The following is a 22,500-nucleotide window of genomic DNA, read 5'->3' on the forward strand; positions in this document are numbered from 1 at the left end:
AACAATGATGACACATTTTGTTTATGAGTATATTTCTGTGAGCGTGTGAGTTTGCGCATTCGTTATGAACAAGATAGTAAAGGACATTTCATACTACCATCATGACGATGGACATATTTTGTATATAGCTGTGTATGTGTCTGTCAGTGTGTTTGTTATATACGGCATAGTAAAGGACATTTTATATCACCACTACCATGACACATTTTGTATGAGTGTATATGTGTCTGTCTGAGTGTGTATTTGCACAGGTTATGTACGAGACAGTAAAGGACATTTCATACCACGATGATGACAATGACACATTTTGTATATGAGTGTGTATGTGTCTGTCAGTGTGTGTGTGTGTGCATTCGTTACATACGACACAGTAAAGGGCATTTTATACCACCACCACAACACATTTTGTATATGAGTCTATATGTGTCTGTGAGTGTGTAAAGGACATTTTATACCAGCATCAGCACCACAACCACCACCACTACACATTCTGTATATGAGTGTCTATGTGTGTTTGCATGTTTGTTACATAAATGTATGTCTGTGTGTGTCTGTCTTAGTATATGTATGTGAGTGTATGTGACAGTATGTGTGTGTCAGTGTATGTGAGAGTATATTGTGTGTGAGTGTATGTGTGATTGTCAATTACACAGATGTAAACTGGCTATGTGAAAGAGCTATACTGGCTCCAACTAATGAAATGGTTGATAAACTCAATCATGAACTTCTTCAAAAGTTAACAGATACATCAGAAATGACTTTTCCATCAATTCACACAACAGTTGATCAAGATCAAGCTGTTCAATACCCTGTTAAATATCTGAACACACTTAAACCCACTGGGATGCCACTGCATAACTTCACACTAAAGCCCCCCCCCCCTATGTTACTTAAGAATCTTTACCCACGTCACCTGTGTAATGGAACTTGTAAACTGTTACTTCCATGAAGCCTCATGTCTAACAGGAAACAATCATAACAGGTAGTCACAAAGAAGAAAATGTTTTCATTCCAAAATTTCCTCTCATACCTACAGATGTTCCATTTGAATTTAAGAGGCTTCAGTTTCCAGTCAATCTCTCAAGGTAGTTGGACTTCATCCCTCAAATGTGTGCTTCTCTCACAGCTAGCTCTATGTTGGTTGCTCACAAGTTGGAAGCAGCAACAATTTATACATTTGGATACCAACAAAAAATTACACAATGAAAGTGGTTTACCCCGAGGTGCTTCAAGATCAACAGATTTTCAGTTCTAAATTCTTTTATCATTACAATTCTCTTTTACTCTTTTACCCTTTTTCTTGTTTCAGTCATTTGACTGAGGCCATGCTGGAGCACCGCCTTTAGTCGAGCAAATAATCGACCCCAGAACTTATTCTTTGTAAGCCTGGTACTTATTCTATCGATCCCTTTTGTCAAACCGCTAAGTTACGGGGACGTAAATACACCAGCATCGGTTGTCAAGCAATGTTGGGGGACAAACACAGACACACAAACATATAAACACACACATACATGCATATATATATACATATAGATATATACGACAGGCTTCTTTCAGTTTCCGTCTACCAAATCCACTTACAAGGCTTTGGTCAGTCCAAGGCTGTAGTAGAAGACACTTGCCCAAGGTGCCACGCAGTGGGACTGAACCCGGAACCATGTGGTTGGTAAGCAAGCTACTTACCACACAGTCACTCCTACGCCTATTCGGATATTTTTTTATAAAATATAGATATTTTGAAATAATTATTAGGAAAAAATGTATCTTTGTATTTATTGTTTACTAATCTGAATAAGAACAGCAGTAACCCGGGCAACGCCAGTAATTCAGCTAGTGTGTAATATTTATCAAGTGCTAAGCAATGTCATTATTTGTCTCTCTTAAATTTAGTTTCAGTGTAAATTTATTGATAAAATGTTTTCCATTTCTTTCTAATATTGCCCAACCCATGCCAACACGGAAAGCAGATATTAATTGATGATGATGATAATGATGATGATCATGATCATCATGATCATGGTGATGATGATGATTGTGGATTTACTGTTGAATATTTTGAAAAAGGAAAAATTTTGATTTTGCTACTATTGCAAATTTCTAAATGTTCACTCAGTGAGATTTTTTTATTTTTATAATTTTCCTTCTCACTGTCATATTAGCTGTGCACTGTGTTACAGTCATATAGGGAATCTCTAGTCTTATTAATATAATTTTCTTCACAATTGGGATAGGGCATGCAATATATCAAAATTTTAGTCTTGCAGTTTGTCAGCATTTATTTTGAAAGAGTTCCTATTTCTTAATTTTATCTCCAAATCTCTACAAACAAGTTTACTGCATGCCTCACATCTGCTGTCTTTACATGTTTTGATATAAAACCTAAGATTATTTTCTGGTGTGAATTTTGCTTTCATGAGGATTTTTAGTTTTTTGTTTTTCTTTAATTCCCCAGTTGACATATTTCTGCTGATCATTGAGCTCTCTTTTATCACCCAGCACCTTTTATCATGACATCTCACAAGACAGAGAAAAAATCCCCTTCGATTGAGTGAAGTTGTAGTTTCATGAGGGAAGTAGTTTCATGCCTGGCACTGTATGACCAAGGGACAGGTCTTGCTGTAGAGGAGACACAAGGCTATCCCATATTATATAAGGCTGGGTGGGAGTAGACAATGAAGTCTACAATGAGATGTCAGAGCATACACTCAAGATACAAGAATGTGAGTATAAGAGAGAACAAAAATAAAGAATTAGGAAGAGCAGATGGATAAGTTCATTAGAGTGTGAGTGGAGAGTGAAAGATAGTTAGAGAGAGCATAGAGATGAATGTAATGAATGGAACAAGGGGAGAAGTGTGGCTAATGGTAAATATCAGTATGGTAGGTGGAAGGTGAATGAATAGGAAGGAAGGGATGGCAAGTGGTGGTACAGGAAGTGGGGAAGAGGAGCAGTATAAATTTTGTAGATAGACTAGATCAGAAAATACAGAGTTGACGTGCAAGGTGAGAGAATGGGAGGGGGATAAGAGCAAAAAATGTATACACATATTTTTTTCACATCTGGCCGTATAGGGCTTCCCTATAAGTAGGTTATCTCCCTTGGCTAGGCAGCGCTCCATGTAGACAATTAAACTTCCGCAGACTATCCACGCTATTGTTATTGTTTTACGTCTTATCATGGTTATAAAGCAGGTTGATGATTTAGCTATCGAAGTACTTACTGTGCCTGAGTTAAAGAAATATTTAAGATTATATGGACAGTATGTTACTGGAAGAAAGGCGGACTTGACTGAAAGGTTGAAAGGAATAAAAAAAATTGTCGATGAAGAATGTCAACAAAGTAAATTCATCGGACGATAAGTCTGAAATATCGGACGATACTTCAGACAGGAATAAGCAGAAGCTTATATCTCCTCTCGGTGTCTACATGGAGCGCCGCCTAGCCAAGGGAGATAACCTACTTATCGGAAAGCCCTATAGCCTTTTTTGTTTATTTCACTGTTTCATTTTCCTGTCTTGTTTTCCGTCCGCCACTACATTCCCCACATTACAAATTTAATTTATGGTCCGTGGGAAGAGCCATTCTAACAATGCGTCCTGCCCTAACTCTTCGAAATGCTTAGTTTTAGAATGGTGGCAGCTGATGAAGGAAATGTTCCCTATGTGGCCTGTGTGTTTTCTGTACTCTGTTTATCATTTTGTCCACGTTTTTTCTTGCAACGTCCTGTACCCAGATATGCATCTATATATACATGTAGATGTGGGTATGTACATACATGTCCGTATATATGCATATACTCATATATTATTTGTATTACAGTGATATATATATATATATATATATATATATATATATATATATATTTAATATTTTAGACTAATGGGTATATGTTGATTAATGTGTTGAAGTGTTTAGTAGAGCACTGGCACAGTTTGGGCGGCCTGATGTCATCCGCAGTTGGGGTATATTACTGTTGGAGCTACTTCCGGAACTCCGCAGTGTTGGTTGAGATAATAATAATAATTTCTTAAGTAATCAGAAGATGGATTTGGTATTAATCTTTATTTTGGACAACGGTCATTTCGACCCATCCTGCTACTGTCCTTTCACCCATAAGGGACAGTAGCAGGATGGGTCGAAATGACCGTTGTACAAAATTAAGATTAATGCCAATTTCATCTTCTGGTTACTTCAGAAATTATTATTAATATTATATATATAGATAGATACATAGATAAATAAATAGATATTATATATATATATATATATATATATATATATATATATATATACGCACACACACACACACACACACACACATATATATATGCATGCATACACACACATGCACATACACATATACATACACACACACGAACATACACACACATGTAATTCAGGAAGAGCTCAAACAGTTATAGAAATAAGATGCCAAAAGCTGCAAGACACTAAGATAAATCCATAAAATTGCTAAAAAAAAAACCCAGCAAAAGTGGTTTGAAAACTACAAGATAATCTATGGAAAACATTCCATAATGAAAACTAAATTACAACACAAAAATATGGAAAAATCAGGGTAAATCAAAGAAAACTATGAAACCATATTTATAAAATAAACTATTATAAACTAATGTTGTTTACACGTACAACACAAATTCAAAAGGTGTGGAGGATTCATTTATAAAAGCTTTGATATTCTAAGGTCAAGAATGTAATTTGATCTGTGTTAAACACACGTGTTATTAGGAATCCTTCATTCTTAAAACTTTAGCATTTAAACTGGCCATATCTAGCTTAAACATTCTACCTGTTTTAATGTTCAAACTGGCTAGATCTGACCTCTCACACCTACCCAACAATAGCATTCTAAAAATAAAAACAAATGCATCATGAAAATCTTGAAACTATAAGATAATGTATAATTAATTCAAAACAACATGCATAAATAAGCATTATAGTTGACAGAGTAATCAGAATGAAAAATAGTTAAGTAATTTTATCTGTTCCTAAATAGTTTGATATTCTTCCATTGATGCTCTATTGCTTCAGCATGGATAATTTTATTTCACAATCTATGGATGCTTCTAAAGCTCTTTGACCATTCATAACTAACTTCCAAATTTTCAATACCCGAATGCCTAGCTAACTTGTAAGCAGCACTTTGTACTTCTACATTGCAGATACTATAATCACTGTAACTTTATTCCCTCTATTTCCTCATATATATATATATATATATATATATATATATATACATCACTCAATAGAAAATTCTCTACTGGCGAGCTCTAATAACATTGAAACATGTTTGTTGCTTTCATCAATTGAGTTTAAAGTCAATATCGTTGCCAGTACCGCTGGACTGGCTCCTGTGCAGGTGGCACGTAAAATACACCATTTTGAGCGTGGCCGTTCCCAGTACCTCCTGACTGGCCTTTGTGCCGGTGGCACGTAAAAGCACCCACTACACTCTCTGAGTGGTTGGCGTTAGGAAGGGCATCCAGCTGTAGAAACTCTGCCAGATCAGATTGGAGCCTGGTGTAGCCATCTGGTTCACCAGTCCTCAGTCAAATCGTCCAACCCATGCTAGCATGGAAAGCGGACGTTAAACGATGATGATGATGATAATTTGCATTGCCTTCATTTTCAAAAAAATTTGGATAGCTGATAGTACTGGAGTTATTTCACTTGGCTGTTTTGGAAATTTAAGCACCTGTAAGGAGTTTTTGTCTACTAAATGTATGGATAATCTCATTTAATCAGAAATTTTCAACTTACTATGTTACATATAATAGGACTTATGATACCTAATTAGCAAACAGTTTCCTTAGAATGCTTTCTATACTTAAGATGCAGAAAGAACTGTTAGACTGGATTGCTGATCAGAGGAATAGTTGTTTCATTTTATCTCTGCTACAGATAAGATTGAAGACAACCATGATATCTCCTAATACATCACTTAAAGCAACTAATTGCTAAAATCAATGTTTTATGGTGAGAAATGGGTTTAGTGTATGACAGTAAACCAGATGTTAATTTCAAATCAGAAAGCATTATGATTTTCAACTTGGACAGATGGGTATATGAATGAAATCCATGTGGTTTTATCTCACTGGAAACTATTCAAGGGGTTGCTGAAAAGTTTCTAGCTTCAAAAGACAATGTAGGGCAGATGTGAGAGGCTTGATCTGGCTGGTTTAAACATGAAACAGGTAGGATATTTGCACTGGATATGCTGGTCTAAATGCAAAAGGGTTTAAATGCTTTGATGAAATTTGCTTAAAACAACTCTTCTCATTTCATAAAATATTTGTCATTTGAATATCAGCAATGTTGATGTTATTCCATAATCACAGTCATAATCTATTTTCTTTATAAATGTGTTCAACATGACAACTTGCTTAATTATCTAATCCATTAATAGCAATAGATATATGTTATTTAAAAAACTAGCTGGCCATTGAACTCTCCTATCTTCAGTGTAGATTTTTACTATGGGAGTTTGGTACCAACTTTTTCAAACAAATATTGAATATGGCTTGTATATGATAGAGACATATATAAGAGTGAATACAGTGTGTGTGTGTGTGTGTGTGTGTGTGTGTGTGTATAAAGATATATATATATTTGATAACAGTTTGATTCAGCTTCATGGGGACATGTTTACATCAAATGATTGGAAATATTAAGCAATCTGGTGCTGAATCAAACTGTTATTAAACATATGTAACTCTAATTAAATGTTTCAGTGCAACTTGCTTTTATTTGTTCTCTCACTCCTGTGTTTGTGTCTTGTGTGTATGTGTACTTTAATTTCAAATAAGCTTGTCAAAATGATTACTAAATCAAGGAATCATAGTAAAACTAAAAGAAAAAGGAATAAATCAGAAGAAAATCAGTAAAAAATTGTTCACCTACCTCCCCAAACCCTGGCAACTACTTCCAGTTTATATCGGTCTTCTGGAGTGTTCTGTGGTGTATTTGGTGAAATCTGAATGTAGAATCTTTCCTTATTAAGAAGCTTTAGAATATCATTTGGTCCAGTTTCTGCCACACTTCGGAATGTGTCTGAAGAGAAGAGAAATAGGAATGAGACTATTGTGAAATAAATTCAATTTGAAGGAGTAAGTAATCAAATTTATAAGAGACTCAATCAACCCAACTTGTGCAGTTTGCTGCATACTGCAGATGTGGATGGCAGGAGATTGCTATCTGCAGAGTATTTCTATGGGTATGTATGTAGTTTCATGTGATCAGTGAAGTCTACTTTCAAAAGATGATTTATTTGCTTTATTTGTCAAGTTACAACAAAAGCAGCCTAGCATTCAAGTAGAGGCTGTCGTGTTGCACTGGTCTCTGATCCCACACCATCACCAGTTCTTGTTCTTTAAAGCAAAGAACACCGTCACTGAAGCTACCAGCTCCTCTTTGTTCATGAAGCCTAGTGAGTGTGGAAATTGAGCCATGGATCAGAATAAGTAATAATCAGAGGGAGCTAGGTCTGGACAATATACTGGATGTAGCATCAGTTCAACTCCATCAAGTTCCTGGAGTTTATTCCAAGTTGTTTGAGTGGTATGAGATCTTGCTGCAGAAGAGGTCACTTTTTGTTAACCTACGCTAGGTATTTTAACCGATGCCAGGAATTTTTGACATGCAATGGCATACTGTCATTCCAGCTGTTCAGAGTACAGGTTGGCATCAGTGGTTCAACCATTGGAAACAAACTCATAGTGAATTATCCTCTCATAATTCCACCAGATGCAAAGCATCACCTTGTGTTTTAAACACCCATGTTTGGCAACAGGTTTCAGAAGCTGGCTCTTGCTTAACCATTGTTTATACAAGTTAAGATTGTGGAAAAATATCTCCCTCAGATTATGACTTGTTCCAATCCATGGCTCATGTCATGTGCTCACAATACCTCACAACCAAGAGGCGGCGGGAGAGCTTCAGAGAAGGTATTTTTTGCTTCAAAGAACAAGAACTAGTATCAGCATGGGATAAAAGAAATGGCAGAAAGGTGGCTTCAGAAAGGGTGACGAGCTGGCAGAAACATTAGCATGCCAGGTGAAATGCTTAGCGGTATTTCGTCTGCAATTACATTCTGAGTTCAAATTCCGCCGAGGTTGACTTTACCTTTCATCCTTTCAGGGTCGATAAATCAAGTACCAGTTACACACTGGGGTCGATGTAATCGACTTAATCCCTTTGTCTGTCCTTGTTTGTCCCCTCTATGTTTAGCCCCTTGTGGGCAATAATTAAATAAGAAAGGTGGCTTTAGACAGTGCAACACAATAGCCTCTTTGAATGCTAGGCTGTTTTTGTTGTAACTTGACAACGAAAACAAGTAAGCTCCCCAAATATTGCAAAACTTTTGACTCAACACAATAATAATGATGATGATAATGACGATGACAACGATGATTTAAAAGAGTTATAGAGTTAAAAATATAAACATTATTCTTAAGATAAGAATTAAAATTTAAGATAATTCAAATTACTGTTTGATTTTCCTTTTTATTTGGTCATTTTCTAAATAATTGACAAGTTCTGATTGCTAAACAATTTTAAAATAATTCTCAGAATAATACTCATTATTCTTTAGAGAGAATCTATTCATTATGCTTAGGCAAGAATTCTGCAAAGAACAATCTGCTTCTTTTGTAATTGCCATCGTACATTTCTGGAAATTCACATTAAAACGTCATATTTGTATAACACTTCTTGTAACATGTATGTTAAGATTTAAATGATAATTATAATCTTTAATAACAATGGCTGTCATAGAGTTGTAGCAAGATTTCAGCATTCCAAGTTCACATCCCAGATTTGGCACCTAACTTCACTTATATAGACAATGCTATTTCTAAGGAGCATTAAATGCACAAGGGAGGTCAATATCATATTCTCCTCCTCTGTCTGTTAGGACATAAACCAATACCAGTTGTCAAGCAGTAGAGGGACACACACACACACATACATATAAATACACATGACAGACTTCCACACAGTTTCTGCCTACCAAATTCACTCACAAGGTATTGATCAACCTAGAGCTATAATAGAAAACATTTTCTCCAAAATGGTTCACAGAAAGTAAAAAGCCATGCTTCCTACTCTCTTTACTGGGAGCATCCATTTCTGGTTTTCATCCTACTGTAATTAACTTTGCCTTTCATTGTGTGTGTGTGTGTGCATGCAAGAGAGAGAGAGAGAGAGAGAGAGAGAAAGAATGTGTATGTGTGCATGTGTATATGAATGTGTGGAAGAGTCATAAAAGAAACTTATTAAAATGACTAAGTGGGTGGCACATGTAGCTACCATCTCACAGGGCATGGGTTTAAACTAATACACATGATTCATTGAAATTCTGTGGAAGGCTTCCTGATACAAAGTTACGCTTCATTTCATCCAATAATCAGGAACAGGTGTCACATCCTATAGGAATAGTGCCCCCAACAGAATCCAACCTCTATCCAGAGGTACATCTGTCTCTCATCTGCAGATGTCATGGAATCTGGAATGAAGCACTGGCTTTGTGAAACCCTGAAAGTTGCAGGAAACGTTTAATAATTTTGAAATGTGTAAAGCAAAGCAAAAATGGTGGTGACGGTTAAGGTCCTGAACTACTAACCGTATGGTCATAAGTTCATACCTTAATACTGTCATTATGTTGTACCACTAAAGCTGCAAACAAGCAGAATCATTAGCATGCTGGACAAATGCTTAGTAATGTTTTGTTCATCTTTATGTTCTGAGTTCAAATTCCACTGAGGTCAACTTTACTTTCGTCCTTTCAGGAACAATGAAATAAATACCAGTAGAGCACTAGGGTTGGTGCAACTTGCCCCCTCAAATATATTTTGGTCCTTATACCTATAGTAGAAAGGATTATATTGTACTTCTAATCCAGTGCTTCTTAACCAGGATCCATATGGCCTTTGAAGATCCATATAAGATTTTGTTGTTAAAATTTGCATCCAATAAAATTGCTTATACTTCTACAATGCAAAAGAATATTTTAATTTCTTTATACCAAATGACTTTGGCAGTCCAGGAGAGTAAAATGGGAATTAAAGAGGTCCATAGGCAAAAAATGGTTGAGAACCACTGTTGTAATCAATGCACTGAACTGTTTGCTTTAACTGAACAAAGGAAAATAAGCTGTCCACTCCTACTTCATGGTTTCGTTGGTAGCAGTAGGATGTACAGGCTAAACACCAAACGAAAAGATAACATTGTCTATGATAACTGAATGTCTTAAGATATCCTAGTGATAATGTTGAGGGAGCAAGCTTCCTACCATACACACTGACTCAAGAGATAGTGATGTTGACATGATACTGTCCCTTCCTATCTAACCAGTTTCTCATCAAAGATATGCTGCTAGTCTGTTTATTCTTATCCCATTATGCCTCAAGGGTATCATAAAATACAAATTATATAAACTCTTACCACAAACCTGTATACTTCACATAAATCATTTGCTCACAGACACACAAACACATGCGGATACGCATACACACACACAAAGCAAAATATTTAAACATATACAGACATTATATCCCCTTCACATATATTTTGGCAATATCCCATGTACATGATTCCACATTCCTGCAGAAACCACATTCACACTGAAGGTGTGTCTTGTCTGGTACATTTCTTTCATATTCACACTGCATGCCACCAAAACCTCATATAGCTCACACACACACACACACACACACATTTTCAAAGGGGTAACAACTTGTAACCAGCATGTTGTTTCCATAAAGTTAAAAATCCTTTCAGTCAAAATGAGCAATCCCTTGCTCTTCTTAAAACTTGCTACATAATGAGTTGATAGGTGAGCAAGTTATGGACAGCAAAATTCACACAAGTGTTCTTTGTAACAAAAACCAAAAAAAAAAACCTATAATCCTATTCGTGGCTCAACTGGCAACAACTTTGAAGTCACAGTCAAAAATATTCTTGTTTAAGAAAAAATCTGTACTCTACAAAAGTGTAGAGTAGCTCCTCAGATTAATGTGAAATTGTTTTTATTACAAATAAACATAGAAACAAATATTAACAAATATGTAAAGATTTAAGGAAATGGTGATGTGTTTTACAATACTGTAAATGATAATATTTTATAAGCTTAAAGCTTATAAGCAACCATTGTGAATTGTAAAACATGATACTGCTAACCAAATCATTGCAGAAAAAGTACATGCTGTTTGTTTATAAAAACAACACTATGAAATTACAGTTCTTAAATCTGATGGAAAGAAACGTGGGGGTACGTTGGTGTAATGGTAGCACACTTGTCATGAAAACATAGAAGTGTGGGTTGAAGTCTCATGCATATGGAAAAACCTACTTTTTATTTCCATTGAGAGCTTATATGCCCCAATATTAGACTATTATCTTTAGTTAATTCACAGTGATTGCTTATAAGCTTTACACTTATAAAATAATATTATTTACAGAATTAACACACACACACACACACACAAACATACACATATATATATATATAAGTATGTATGTGCATGCATGTGTATAAGTAGGGTTCTAATTCAAGCTGTGAATTCTTGAAGCACATCTGCTTATTCCAGAACTCCAAAATTGCATGTAGATGTTATACTTGTGTGAAATGTGCATAAGAGTTGAAAAACACTGGAAAATAAATATGTAACTGGTTTTTTGCCTGAAGAATTTCTAATAGGAAATATACGTTTTACGTACATGTACAATTTTGTAATTCTTAATAGCAAATGAAGCACTTGTAATGGTGAACAAATAGTACCAAAAATTTTTTCAATAATCTGTTTTGGTATATGTATGTATGCATGTATGTATGTGTATATATCTCTCTCTCTCTCTCTCTCTCTCTCTCTCTCTCTCTCTCTCTCTCTCTCTCTCTCTCTCTCTCTCTCTCTCTCTCTCTCTATATATATATATATATATATATATATATATATATATATACGTGGTTTGATCAATAAGTATCCGAAGCTAAAGCACAGAGATTGATCTTGAACTCTGCTGTGCATGCGCACTAAGTTTTAACATTCTAGCTCACTTCCGCTGTTTACAGCAGTGCTTGGAAGGAAGGTGTGTAGCATATTATCATCGCATTGACCATGTCAGAGAAAGTTGAGCAGGAAAACTGCATCGAATTTTGACAAAAGCTTGGCAATACCTGTTCAGAAGCCTATGCAAAGTTTTCAAAAAGTTTTCATTGGAAATCTTGTACAACTGAAACACGAGTGTCATTTTAGTCAGCTGAAAGCAGTTTTGGCACAAACTGAGCAGACACGTGTCTCATACCCGAATCTTCAATGATAATGGACTGAACTGAACGGTAGCTAATCTCCACATCCTCTGATAACTGACGGATGGTGATTTTATGATTTCCCCTCACAGCTGCACACATATCTGCGATGTTTTCCTCAGTTCTGCTGGTTGCGGACCTCGCAGAACGTTTATCAATATCAACATTTTTTTGGCCGTATGAACCACTTGTACACTCCTCTCCATATATTTTCTGCAACTTTGTGTAGGTCTCAGAGTAGGTATCGCCATGACAACGTTCTCTGTCATGGTCAATGCAATGATCACGTGCTACACACCTTCCTTCCAAGTACTGCTGTAAACAGCAGAATTGAGCTAGAATGTTAAAACTTAGTGCACATGTACAGCTGAGTTCAAGGTCAATCTGTGCCAACAGGCTTCACTTTGTATGCTTTAACTTCATTACTATGGCAACAGTCCATATACTTATTGATCAGACCTTTATATATATATATATATATATATATATAATTTGTGCATGTGAGTGTGTAGGTCATTTCAATAATGACCCACACATCACTAAAGCTTACAACCAGTCTATAACAGATTTTGCAAAATCTTGTAACAACACTTCCATATGGTGAAAACTACACGGACTTAAACCAATGCTTCTCAAAGTGGGCAGCACTATACTTGGGAGGGATGGATTTAATATGGTTACTAGAAATAATGGTGCAGGAGGGAAAGAGAAGGCATCTCTAAACTGGTCAAATTTTGAGAATTATTTTCAATTTCTTTCTGTGTTTGAATCATCTGGTTAATAGCAGTGGTCAAAATGTTATTTTGACATTCCATACTATACTGATGCACTTGACATATGTACAAGTAGTGTTTCAATGGCAATCAGCCAATCAGCAGCAATTTTATGTGGTATATTAAATTCTATTGGATCATAGCAAGTGGGTAAATGAAAAAGCGCCAGTAAAAGAAAAGGTGATAGCTAGTTTGAGAGGCATTCATTTAAACTTATTTAGGAACTTATAGGGTGCCATATAAGAAAGAAAGTAAAGATCAGGAACCAAAGAAACTAGCAATTGATTGAAGTCGGTTCTTTTGCCAGTCGAATTGACCTTTTAGGCTGAAACTGCTAAAAAGATGAGCCAAGGAGGAAGCCTTTATGTTATCGCTTGACTTGAGAGAAATAGGAGCCAGATCTCCTCCACCCTCCCATCTTAAAAGCAAAAAGAACTCATAAAATACATAATTCCTGGGGATATTATAACAAAAGATGAAACAAGACAGAAATGTCTTGCTGGAATACTTTTGAGCATTAGTTTACTGGATCAAGGCTGAACAACCAACAACAGCTGTTAAAAGGTACAAATCTTGTGTATAAGTTTCTACAACCTCTGGCTGTCACAAAGTACTATTGTCAATTGATATTCCTAAGAACAAAGTCCTTGACATCAAAGTCACAAATTTGAAACATGTCCAATTGTCAAATTATTTAACAATAAACCAATTTGAATTAAAATACCCAAGAGCAAAAAAGAAAAAAGATTTTTTAATGAGATTTCTAAATATAATTTACAAGTGTAGGAGTGGCTGTGTGGTAAGTAGCTTGCTTACGATCCACATGGTCCCAGGTTCAGTCTCACTGCGTGGCACCTTGGGCAAGTGTCTTCTACTATAGCCTCGGGCCAACCAAAGCCTTGTGAGTGGATCTGATAGATGGAAACTGAAAGAAGCCTGTCATATGTGTGTGTGTGTGTGTGTGTGTGTGTGTGTGTGTGTGTGTGTGTGTGTATGTATGTTTGTGTGTGTGTGTGTGTGTGTGTGTGTGCCCCCCCCCAACATCGCTTGACAACCAATGCTGGTGTGTTTACGTCCCTGTAACTTAGCAGTTCAGCAAAAGGGACCAATAGAATAAGTACTAGGCTTACGAAGAATAAGTCCTGGGGTTGATCTGCTCGACTAAAAGGCGGTGCTCCAGCATGGCCGCAGTCAAATGACTGAAACAAGTAAAAGAGTAAGCAAAAATAAAATAACTACTTATTTGTGAACAATGTATTTATGAGTTTCTCCACACTCATTATAGATCTTTAATACTGGCACAAAGCCATACATTTTGTGAGGAGAACAGATCATTATACTGTCTCCAGTACCTGATCACACAGTACAAAGCAACATAGTCTATAAATGTGTAGAGGAGATGCAAAATAGTAGCAGTTATTATGTAACAGCTACAATGAACTCCACATCTCTATGCATGGGCATTCTTTCTTCAACTCAAGATTTCACTAGTGGGGTATACCTATAATCTAGCTGGTAGTAAATTTGACTATAGTTTGAAATGGTCAGTGGTAAAGTGTGTTTGGCCCTAAAGGGAAGGGCAATGTGTCCCTGCAAGCTGTGCACAAAAGAGTGGTTGAACATTTTTTCAACGATAAGCATTTACTTAATAAACAAAATGTGTTAGGAATTTTTATAACACACACTGGAAATGTCAGACATTCCACCATTATGGGGTTGGAAATACTCTAGTCTTGTGCTTCTATTCAGCTTGACAAAGTACAACTGGCCACTATATTCTCCTATAATTACTCATAACCTTCATCATCATTTAACGTCTGTTTTCCATGCTGGCATGGGTTGGATGCTTTGACAGGAGCTGGTCAGTTGAAGAGCTGCCTGGACTCCATTTATCTGTTTGGCATCAAGCCATATAAGGCTTGATGCCCTTCTCAAGGCCTACTACTTCACAGATTGAGTGGGGTGCTTTTACATGGTACCAGCATAGATGCTTTTATGTGGCACCAGCATGTGTATTTTTTTACATGACATTCACATGGGAACTTTTATATGGCACTGACACAGGCACTTTTATGTGGCACCAACACGGGTGCTTTTTACAAGGCACTGGCACTTTTACATGGCATCAACACAAGCACTTTTACATAGCATCAACATGGGTGCTTTCACATGGCACCAGCACCCAACCAGATGATAAAACAATATCCTATATCTGAATACCATCTACCCTACCCATACTTGTATCAAACACTTCTTAGTGGAATACCGGATAACACCACTAACATTATTGAACACAAAGACACCTCACAATGGATTATTTAATGCACCAACCAGCTTGGATACCAACTATCCAAAGGTGTGCAACACATGGAGCAATGCTAGTGGACATGTGCAACACTACACCTATGTGAACACATTGTTGTAGCTGTATGACAATGGCTTGAGTACATCTGAAAACATGTAGTGTTTTATAGATGTATGTAATGTGCATGGGTGATTTATTATTATACATGTGGCTGTAGGACTACATGCACATTGTAGTCCTACAGCTATGGACCTGTGTTCATGTTTTTGGTAGTAACAGGAGTTTGTTGGTCACTACATGACATGATGGCCTGTATATGTATACAGATGTATGATTGTGTACACACATGTACATTTACACATGTGTGTACACAATCATATGTACATTTACACATATGTTCTGCTAGGCATGTGGGTATACATGTATACGCACACTCACATGCCTAGTGTGTGTGTCTGTGATGTTTGTGTACATCAATGAATATATGTACATGTGTTAGTTGGGGGGAAACAGACAACCTACTATTGTCTTGTCTTTGTTTTAAAACTGTTTACAAACATGCCAACTGAGACCAATAGCTGCCAAAAAGGAAATACTTCAACCCTGATACCATACGACTGTCAAATGTAACTATTATCTCAGTTCTACATTTTGATAGATGCTACCAACTCTTATTGATACTATCTTTGTTGTTGCTTTTGTTCTCATTCTCAAAACTACATTGCCATGGGGCTATTTTATACACTTCTCTCTTTTTTACTCTGTGTGTGTGTGTGTATATATATATGGGGTTGGAAATACTCTAGTTTTGTGTGGGTGTTTTTTCAAAACACTGTCTGGTTTAAAAAGCCACATCAGACGCCATGAAAGGGCTAAGGTGTAGGTGCAGGAGGTGGTCAAACTCTGTTTAAGGAGTAGACAACCACTATATATATATATATATATATATATATATATATATATATATATATATGTATGTATCCTGATGGGGGTATGTGTAAGCATGTGTGAATCTACCAGAATGTGTGTGAGGAGGGCATTGTCATAAAAGCCTTTTTATCTCCACCCCATTATTTCCCTCTCACAAAATCCTACTATTTCATTCTCCATCACCTTCTACTTTGCTATACCAACTAACTGGCACATAACTTGCATAATGGGGCATATTCGGGTGTGCACATATCTTCACATTGTACTTTTTGCTGATAATGCCAAAGAAATGAGTCAACTCTAATAAATAACAAAGTCAATTGGCTTACGTAATAACAACAATCAGATCTTGGAATCATGTGCATATCATATAAAGCTTAAAAATACCAATTGCATTTTTTGTGTTTATTATTATTATCATTATGACGTGGCTCAGATTCTGTACACTAGCCTCTTTGGTGATATAATGGTTAGCATCAAACCATATTAAGTACAAGAGTGTAGTATGGAACTATCTTCTGAACCCAAGCTTTTGGTAATCTAACACACTTTTTAAACTACATATACTCACTCACTCTTTCTCTCTCTCTCTCTCACACACACACACACACACACACACACACACACACACACACACACACACACACACACACACACACACGTGTGTGTGTGTGTTTGTTTTTCATCAAGATGTATTGAACTGGCAAAGGATGTAAAGCTCAAAGAAAATATGGTGCCCTTTGAATGAAGACCTGGGCAAGAATGACTTTCTTTGAACCAAATTACAGACACTCAGTTGACACTCTCACCATCAGAAATGCAGTGAACCAGTGATTAGCTCATTAAAAAACCTGCAACTAAATAATGCTATTGTTGTTCACAAACTGTGATATGAAATTATATAAAATTAGTGGATGGTTACATTTCTACCCAATACTTTGTTTTTGTATTTGCGTATGGTCTGTGTTTCACAGTAGGCACATATTCAAGCAAAGCCATTATATTGAAAACTCATACCCTATACCTATAAACTGTCACCAGAACTGCTAGAAATAGCACCCAAATTTCCTCAAATTACATCCTACTTAAAAATGGAAAATATACAAAACTATGGAATGGTTATTGCTGATATGCTTTTGTTCTGTTCAGTTAGGGTTGGCTGATTTAGGGTAAGGAAAAAAAAAAACCTAAAGAAACAAACTCTTACATTCATTCAAACACAGACACCATACGGCTTTTTATACATGCATTTAATGACACCACTACTCCAAGATATACATCATAACAAACGCCATTATATACAGGGTTAATTTTAAAATTTTCTTCTATGAAATAAGCAGATGTTTTTGTCACTGTCAGACCAAATTTATATAACCCTCTTCCCAATGCTCACTGTTCACCCTAAAGCAAATTCAAGAGGAATCTTGTGAAGCTAGTTTCTGTTCATCTTCTGCCAAATGTTACATTCTTCATTTATCATGTCTTTACCCATGAAATAAATATTTAAGATGCTTTGCCAAAGAAAAAACTGCAGGAGCTCCTTAAAAATGTTGCAAGCTTTTTGCATTGTTTGGAACCCTTCTATATCACCAGCAGATATCTCAGAGTAACAAGCAATTTTTATCCTTAGCCTTGCTTATTTTCAGTGATTTTATTTTAGTCAATTATAAGATAACTTGTATTTAACTGTTTTCCTACAGTTACTTGTACATGGACAAGTGACCATAGAGCCAACAGTTCAAACATAAGCACAGGGATCTCTCCAGTTTGGCTCACAGATTTTTTAATTATCTTTTTTTAACTAAACAGTTTGAAACTTCGTATACTGGTGTAATTTTTCACACTGAACACAGTTTACATCTAACATTTTTGACAAAATTCCATATTTTAGAAGTTATTTCATGTTAAAGTTGTTGTATTTGAGTAATTTTAACCAATCAACAATGTGTATTCAGCAGAAGAAACCTACTGCTGTTTGCAATAGTAATCGAAGAGCAATAACTTCTAGGTCATCTCTACTAAATGTAACACCAAATAATCCACACGTGGTTGAAAAATACATTTAGTAGAGATGAACTGAAAGTTGGTGCTCTTCAATTACTATTGCAAACAGCAGCAGGTTTCTTCAGTTGAATACACATCGTTGATTGGTTAAAATTACCCAAACACAATAACTTTAATAAGAAATAACTTCTAAAATACGAAATTTTGTCAAAAATATTGAAAGTACACCATGTTCAGTGTGAGAAATTACACCAGTATACGAAGTTTCAAACTGTTTAGTTAAAAAAAAATAATAATTTAAAAACCTGCGAGCCAAACTGAATAGATCCTAGCACAGTTATTGGCACCTAGACAGGGGTACATTAATTACGAAAATAAACAGCACTGTTGACAGAGAGACAGACTCTATATCAATCATAGGTACATTACAGCCAGCAGGATATTCTGAATGGCACACCTAACAAAAATATCACCATGAGTTTCTTTTAGTACCACAGCCTACTTGATGATGAATCAAGTCTCTTGCAACCCATGATTCAAAATATGGTTGTCCATGACTGCTCTACATAGTTGTTAAAATTGCTAGAAATAGCAATGGAATTTTCTTAAAGTCATGCTCTATTGTCTTAAAAAGAGAAATACATTTTGAACTGTCAAATGTCAAACAATATGTTATAAAGATTGTAAATTTGCATGCTATTAACCATTTCATCTTTTCAGTATTTATATCTGCACATAGGCACAGGCATGGTTTTGAGGCAACAAGTTTGTTTTCCAACCATATGGTTCCGGGTTCAGTACCATTGTATGGCAGATTGGGCAAGTGTATTCCACTATAGTCTCAGGCCAACTAAAGCTTTGAGTGAATTTGATAGACAGAAACTGAAAGAAGACTGTTGTGTGTGTGTGTGTGTGTGTGTGTGTGTGTGTGTGTGTGTATATATATATATATATATATATATATATATATATATATATATATATCTGTGTGTCTTTGTGCTTGACAACCAGTATAGGGTGTGTGTATGTCCCCATAACTTAGCAGTTCAGCAACAGATACTAACAGAATAAATACCAGGCTTTAAAAATAAGTATTGGGGTTGATTCATTTGACTAAAAGTCTTCAAGGTGGTGCCCCATCATGGCCATAGTCTAATGACTGAAACAAGTAAAAGACAAAAGATTATTTGGAAGTATTTCTACGAAAATACTTTCATGAGTTTATTTCAAACCTATACAGCTAGAAGAAACGAGATTCAGATATGTGGAGGAAAACAAGATATTTTCGGTTCATTATTGTAAAATAATAATTTACATGTTATTTGTACAAACTTTCATCATCATCATCATCGTTTAATGCCCATCTTCCATGTATGCATGAGTAGGATGGATGACAAGAGCTGGCCAGGTAGAAAAACTACTCTAGGCTACTGTATCTGTTTCAGCAGGGTTTCTAAAGTTAGATACCTTTCCTAACACCAACCACTCTGCAGAATAAACTCAGTACTTTTTATGTGGCACTAGCACAGGTGAGGTTAGTTTTGGCATGATTTTTACAGCTTAATGCCCTTCCAAATGCCAAACACTTTAAAGTGTGGACTAGATGCCTTTTACGTGGCACCAGCACTGGCAGGGTCACCAAATAACCTGCAAGACAAAGAATTATGAGAAGGGCAGGGGAATTTGAGGAGAGGATCTTGTGTCAGAGGATAAAAGGTTTGAATGTGACAAAGAGACAGAGAGGTAGAAATAGATGTCTTTCTATGTAATATGTAATAAAATTTGGTAGGACATCATAAATAGGTGTTCATGCATAAAATATACAAATATCAATTTCTATTAATAGTTAATATTCACTTATTTCTTAGCCAGATTACATCAGTACAACCTACTATTCACAGTGATAATAATAGCCTGCTGTGTGTACATATTTTCAGTAAACCATTGAAATCAAAGAGCAAATGTGGCCTGCTATGATAATAATCACACCTTATCCCACTTAACATAACAACATCACATAAATGGAATTTAATATCCAAAAGATAAGTCAATATTCGTTGGTTTAGTTGACTCTAAACGTATTCTTGAGCCTTAAAGCATATTACAGCAGCATGCTAGGAAATGTTCTAAATACATTCAATAATACAAAAAATATGAAACAAAAGGGTTTCGTTCTCATTTCCTGGTTCTAATATTAATTCACTGGTAAAAAAAAAAAAAGACAGAAAAAATAATTTTTTTCTCATTTTTCAAGAAACAACAATTCTGGAAAGCATATGAAAAGGGAGACCAAGGAAAAAGACCAAGCAAGCTGTATAGCAACACTTCCATTAAAGTGTTGTATGGCAATATACTTTTATAGAAGGAAAACTATTTCTGTCAATCAAGTCAAAATACTATTGATAGAACATGTTGTTGAAAGAAATATGGTTGTTGTTATTGTCTTTAATGATGATGATGATGATGATGTTGGGGCTGTTAGAGTCTTAAGATCAGCTGGAGAGAACAGTAAAATCAATAGTGCTCTACTCATTACTACATTAACTGGTTCCACTTGAGTTTGGGCTTAGCTGAAAAGAACACTTCTAGATCAGAAATTACTACAGACTCACACATTCAATGCAAATATTATATATCCACACCCACACACACACACCCATAGGTTTTGAATGTCAGTTTATATATTTGTATTTCAGTTCACTTATAAATGTGTGTGAGTTTATGTGTGTGCATATATATATATATATATATATATATATATAGACAGATAGATATAATCACAAAAGTAAAGAATCATTAAGGACAGCTAAACGTATGCAGAAATATGTTGAAAACACATAGGTATATATGAATAGATATAGGCAAGCATACATACACACACATTTATATATTGAGAGAAATAGACAGATAGATACATACACACATTCATATATCATCATCATCATAAATATATAATAAATATATATTTTTAAAAATATACTTTCCATCACAAAATGTATTAATATTCCACCCTACCTCTGTTACTATTTTGATGGCCAGCTTCCAAGTGTATATATATATATATATATATATATACACAGAAACACACACATATATATATATATATATATATATATATATACACACATACACACACACTAAAAAGCCCACTTTTGAACATACCATGCTCCGAAACACATCACACACTGGAAAATATATAAGAAAAATATAACAGACAGCAAGAAGTAAACTACAATGAACCCATAATGTATGCCAGGAAAAAAATATATTAAAAAAATTAAAAATATAAAAATTACAACTCTCTCTCACCACCACAAAAAAAGAACTAAAAATAGAAAAAAAACTCTGGTGAAACAATACAATCTTGCTGCCATTAAGGTGTTTAACCAATATTCAAATGGAGGAAATATATTCAGAACTTGAAAACATTTTCCTCATCACAACTTCTACTTAAATAACGTTAAACAATCTCGGATTTAATACCACGATGCTGATAAAAATATAAAGATATTTTCAAACAATATTAAAGATGAAAAAAAAAAACCAAAAAAAAAAAACAGAAATATTTTAAATAAAGATAATCAAGAAAAAAATCACAAATCCAAAAATATTTAAAATGTCCTGAAGTAGAAAAACTAAAAAAAAAACAAAGTAGCAATAATAATCTTTAATACTTAAAAAAAAAACAAAAAGAGCAGAAACAAGTAAAATTTATAGAAAATGGATTTTCCTAAAGTTTATCTCAAGAATGTAAATTTTGCAATGAGGTAAACATAAAGATAGAGATGTATTTAAAGATTTTCTGAAACTAACCAGCTTGAAATAATAAATTGGTTGTTTTGCTGTTATTGAATTTTATTTTGTCTTCATTTTGGCTTTATTTTTAATGAGCATTAGGATATTTTTTGCAGAGATGCAGAGACAGAAGGGCAGAACATGAAATTAATTCTGGTGTAAATTAAGCTATCCACATAGTGATAACTTAATTTATGACTGCTTAATGTAACAACTGAATATTGTACGCTATTGACTAGGAAAAGAAACCAGGCACGTCTTCTCTGAAGAGTAGTCAACAAGCCATGAAATGGTCCAGCAGAAGACTTATTTTTATTCATTTTTCTGCACATAAAAGGCATACACAGAATGTACTTATTTTCTAACTT

The 22,500-nt window shown here is 35.2% G+C and overlaps 1 protein-coding gene across 2 annotated transcripts in view; it reads right to left on the bottom strand.

Moving 5' to 3' along the window:
- Positions 1-22,500, bottom strand: part of LOC106868015 (high affinity cGMP-specific 3',5'-cyclic phosphodiesterase 9A) — a 233,024-nt gene that overhangs the window by 86,376 nt on the left and 124,148 nt on the right. The window contains exon 2 of one of the 2 annotated variants that reach the window (XM_089357273.1): positions 6,922-7,071. The exons of the other annotated variant lie outside the window; for it this stretch is intronic. Within the exon in view, the coding sequence (XP_089213399.1) occupies positions 6,922-7,071 (150 nt within the window). The remainder of the gene's footprint in view (positions 1-6,921; positions 7,072-22,500) is intronic. 2 annotated transcript variants of the gene reach the window in all.

The sequence above is a fragment of the Octopus bimaculoides genome, chromosome 9 (assembly GCF_046866305.1).
Source record: "Octopus bimaculoides isolate indiv1 chromosome 9, ASM4686630v1, whole genome shotgun sequence".
Taxonomy (NCBI): domain Eukaryota; kingdom Metazoa; phylum Mollusca; class Cephalopoda; order Octopoda; family Octopodidae; genus Octopus; species Octopus bimaculoides.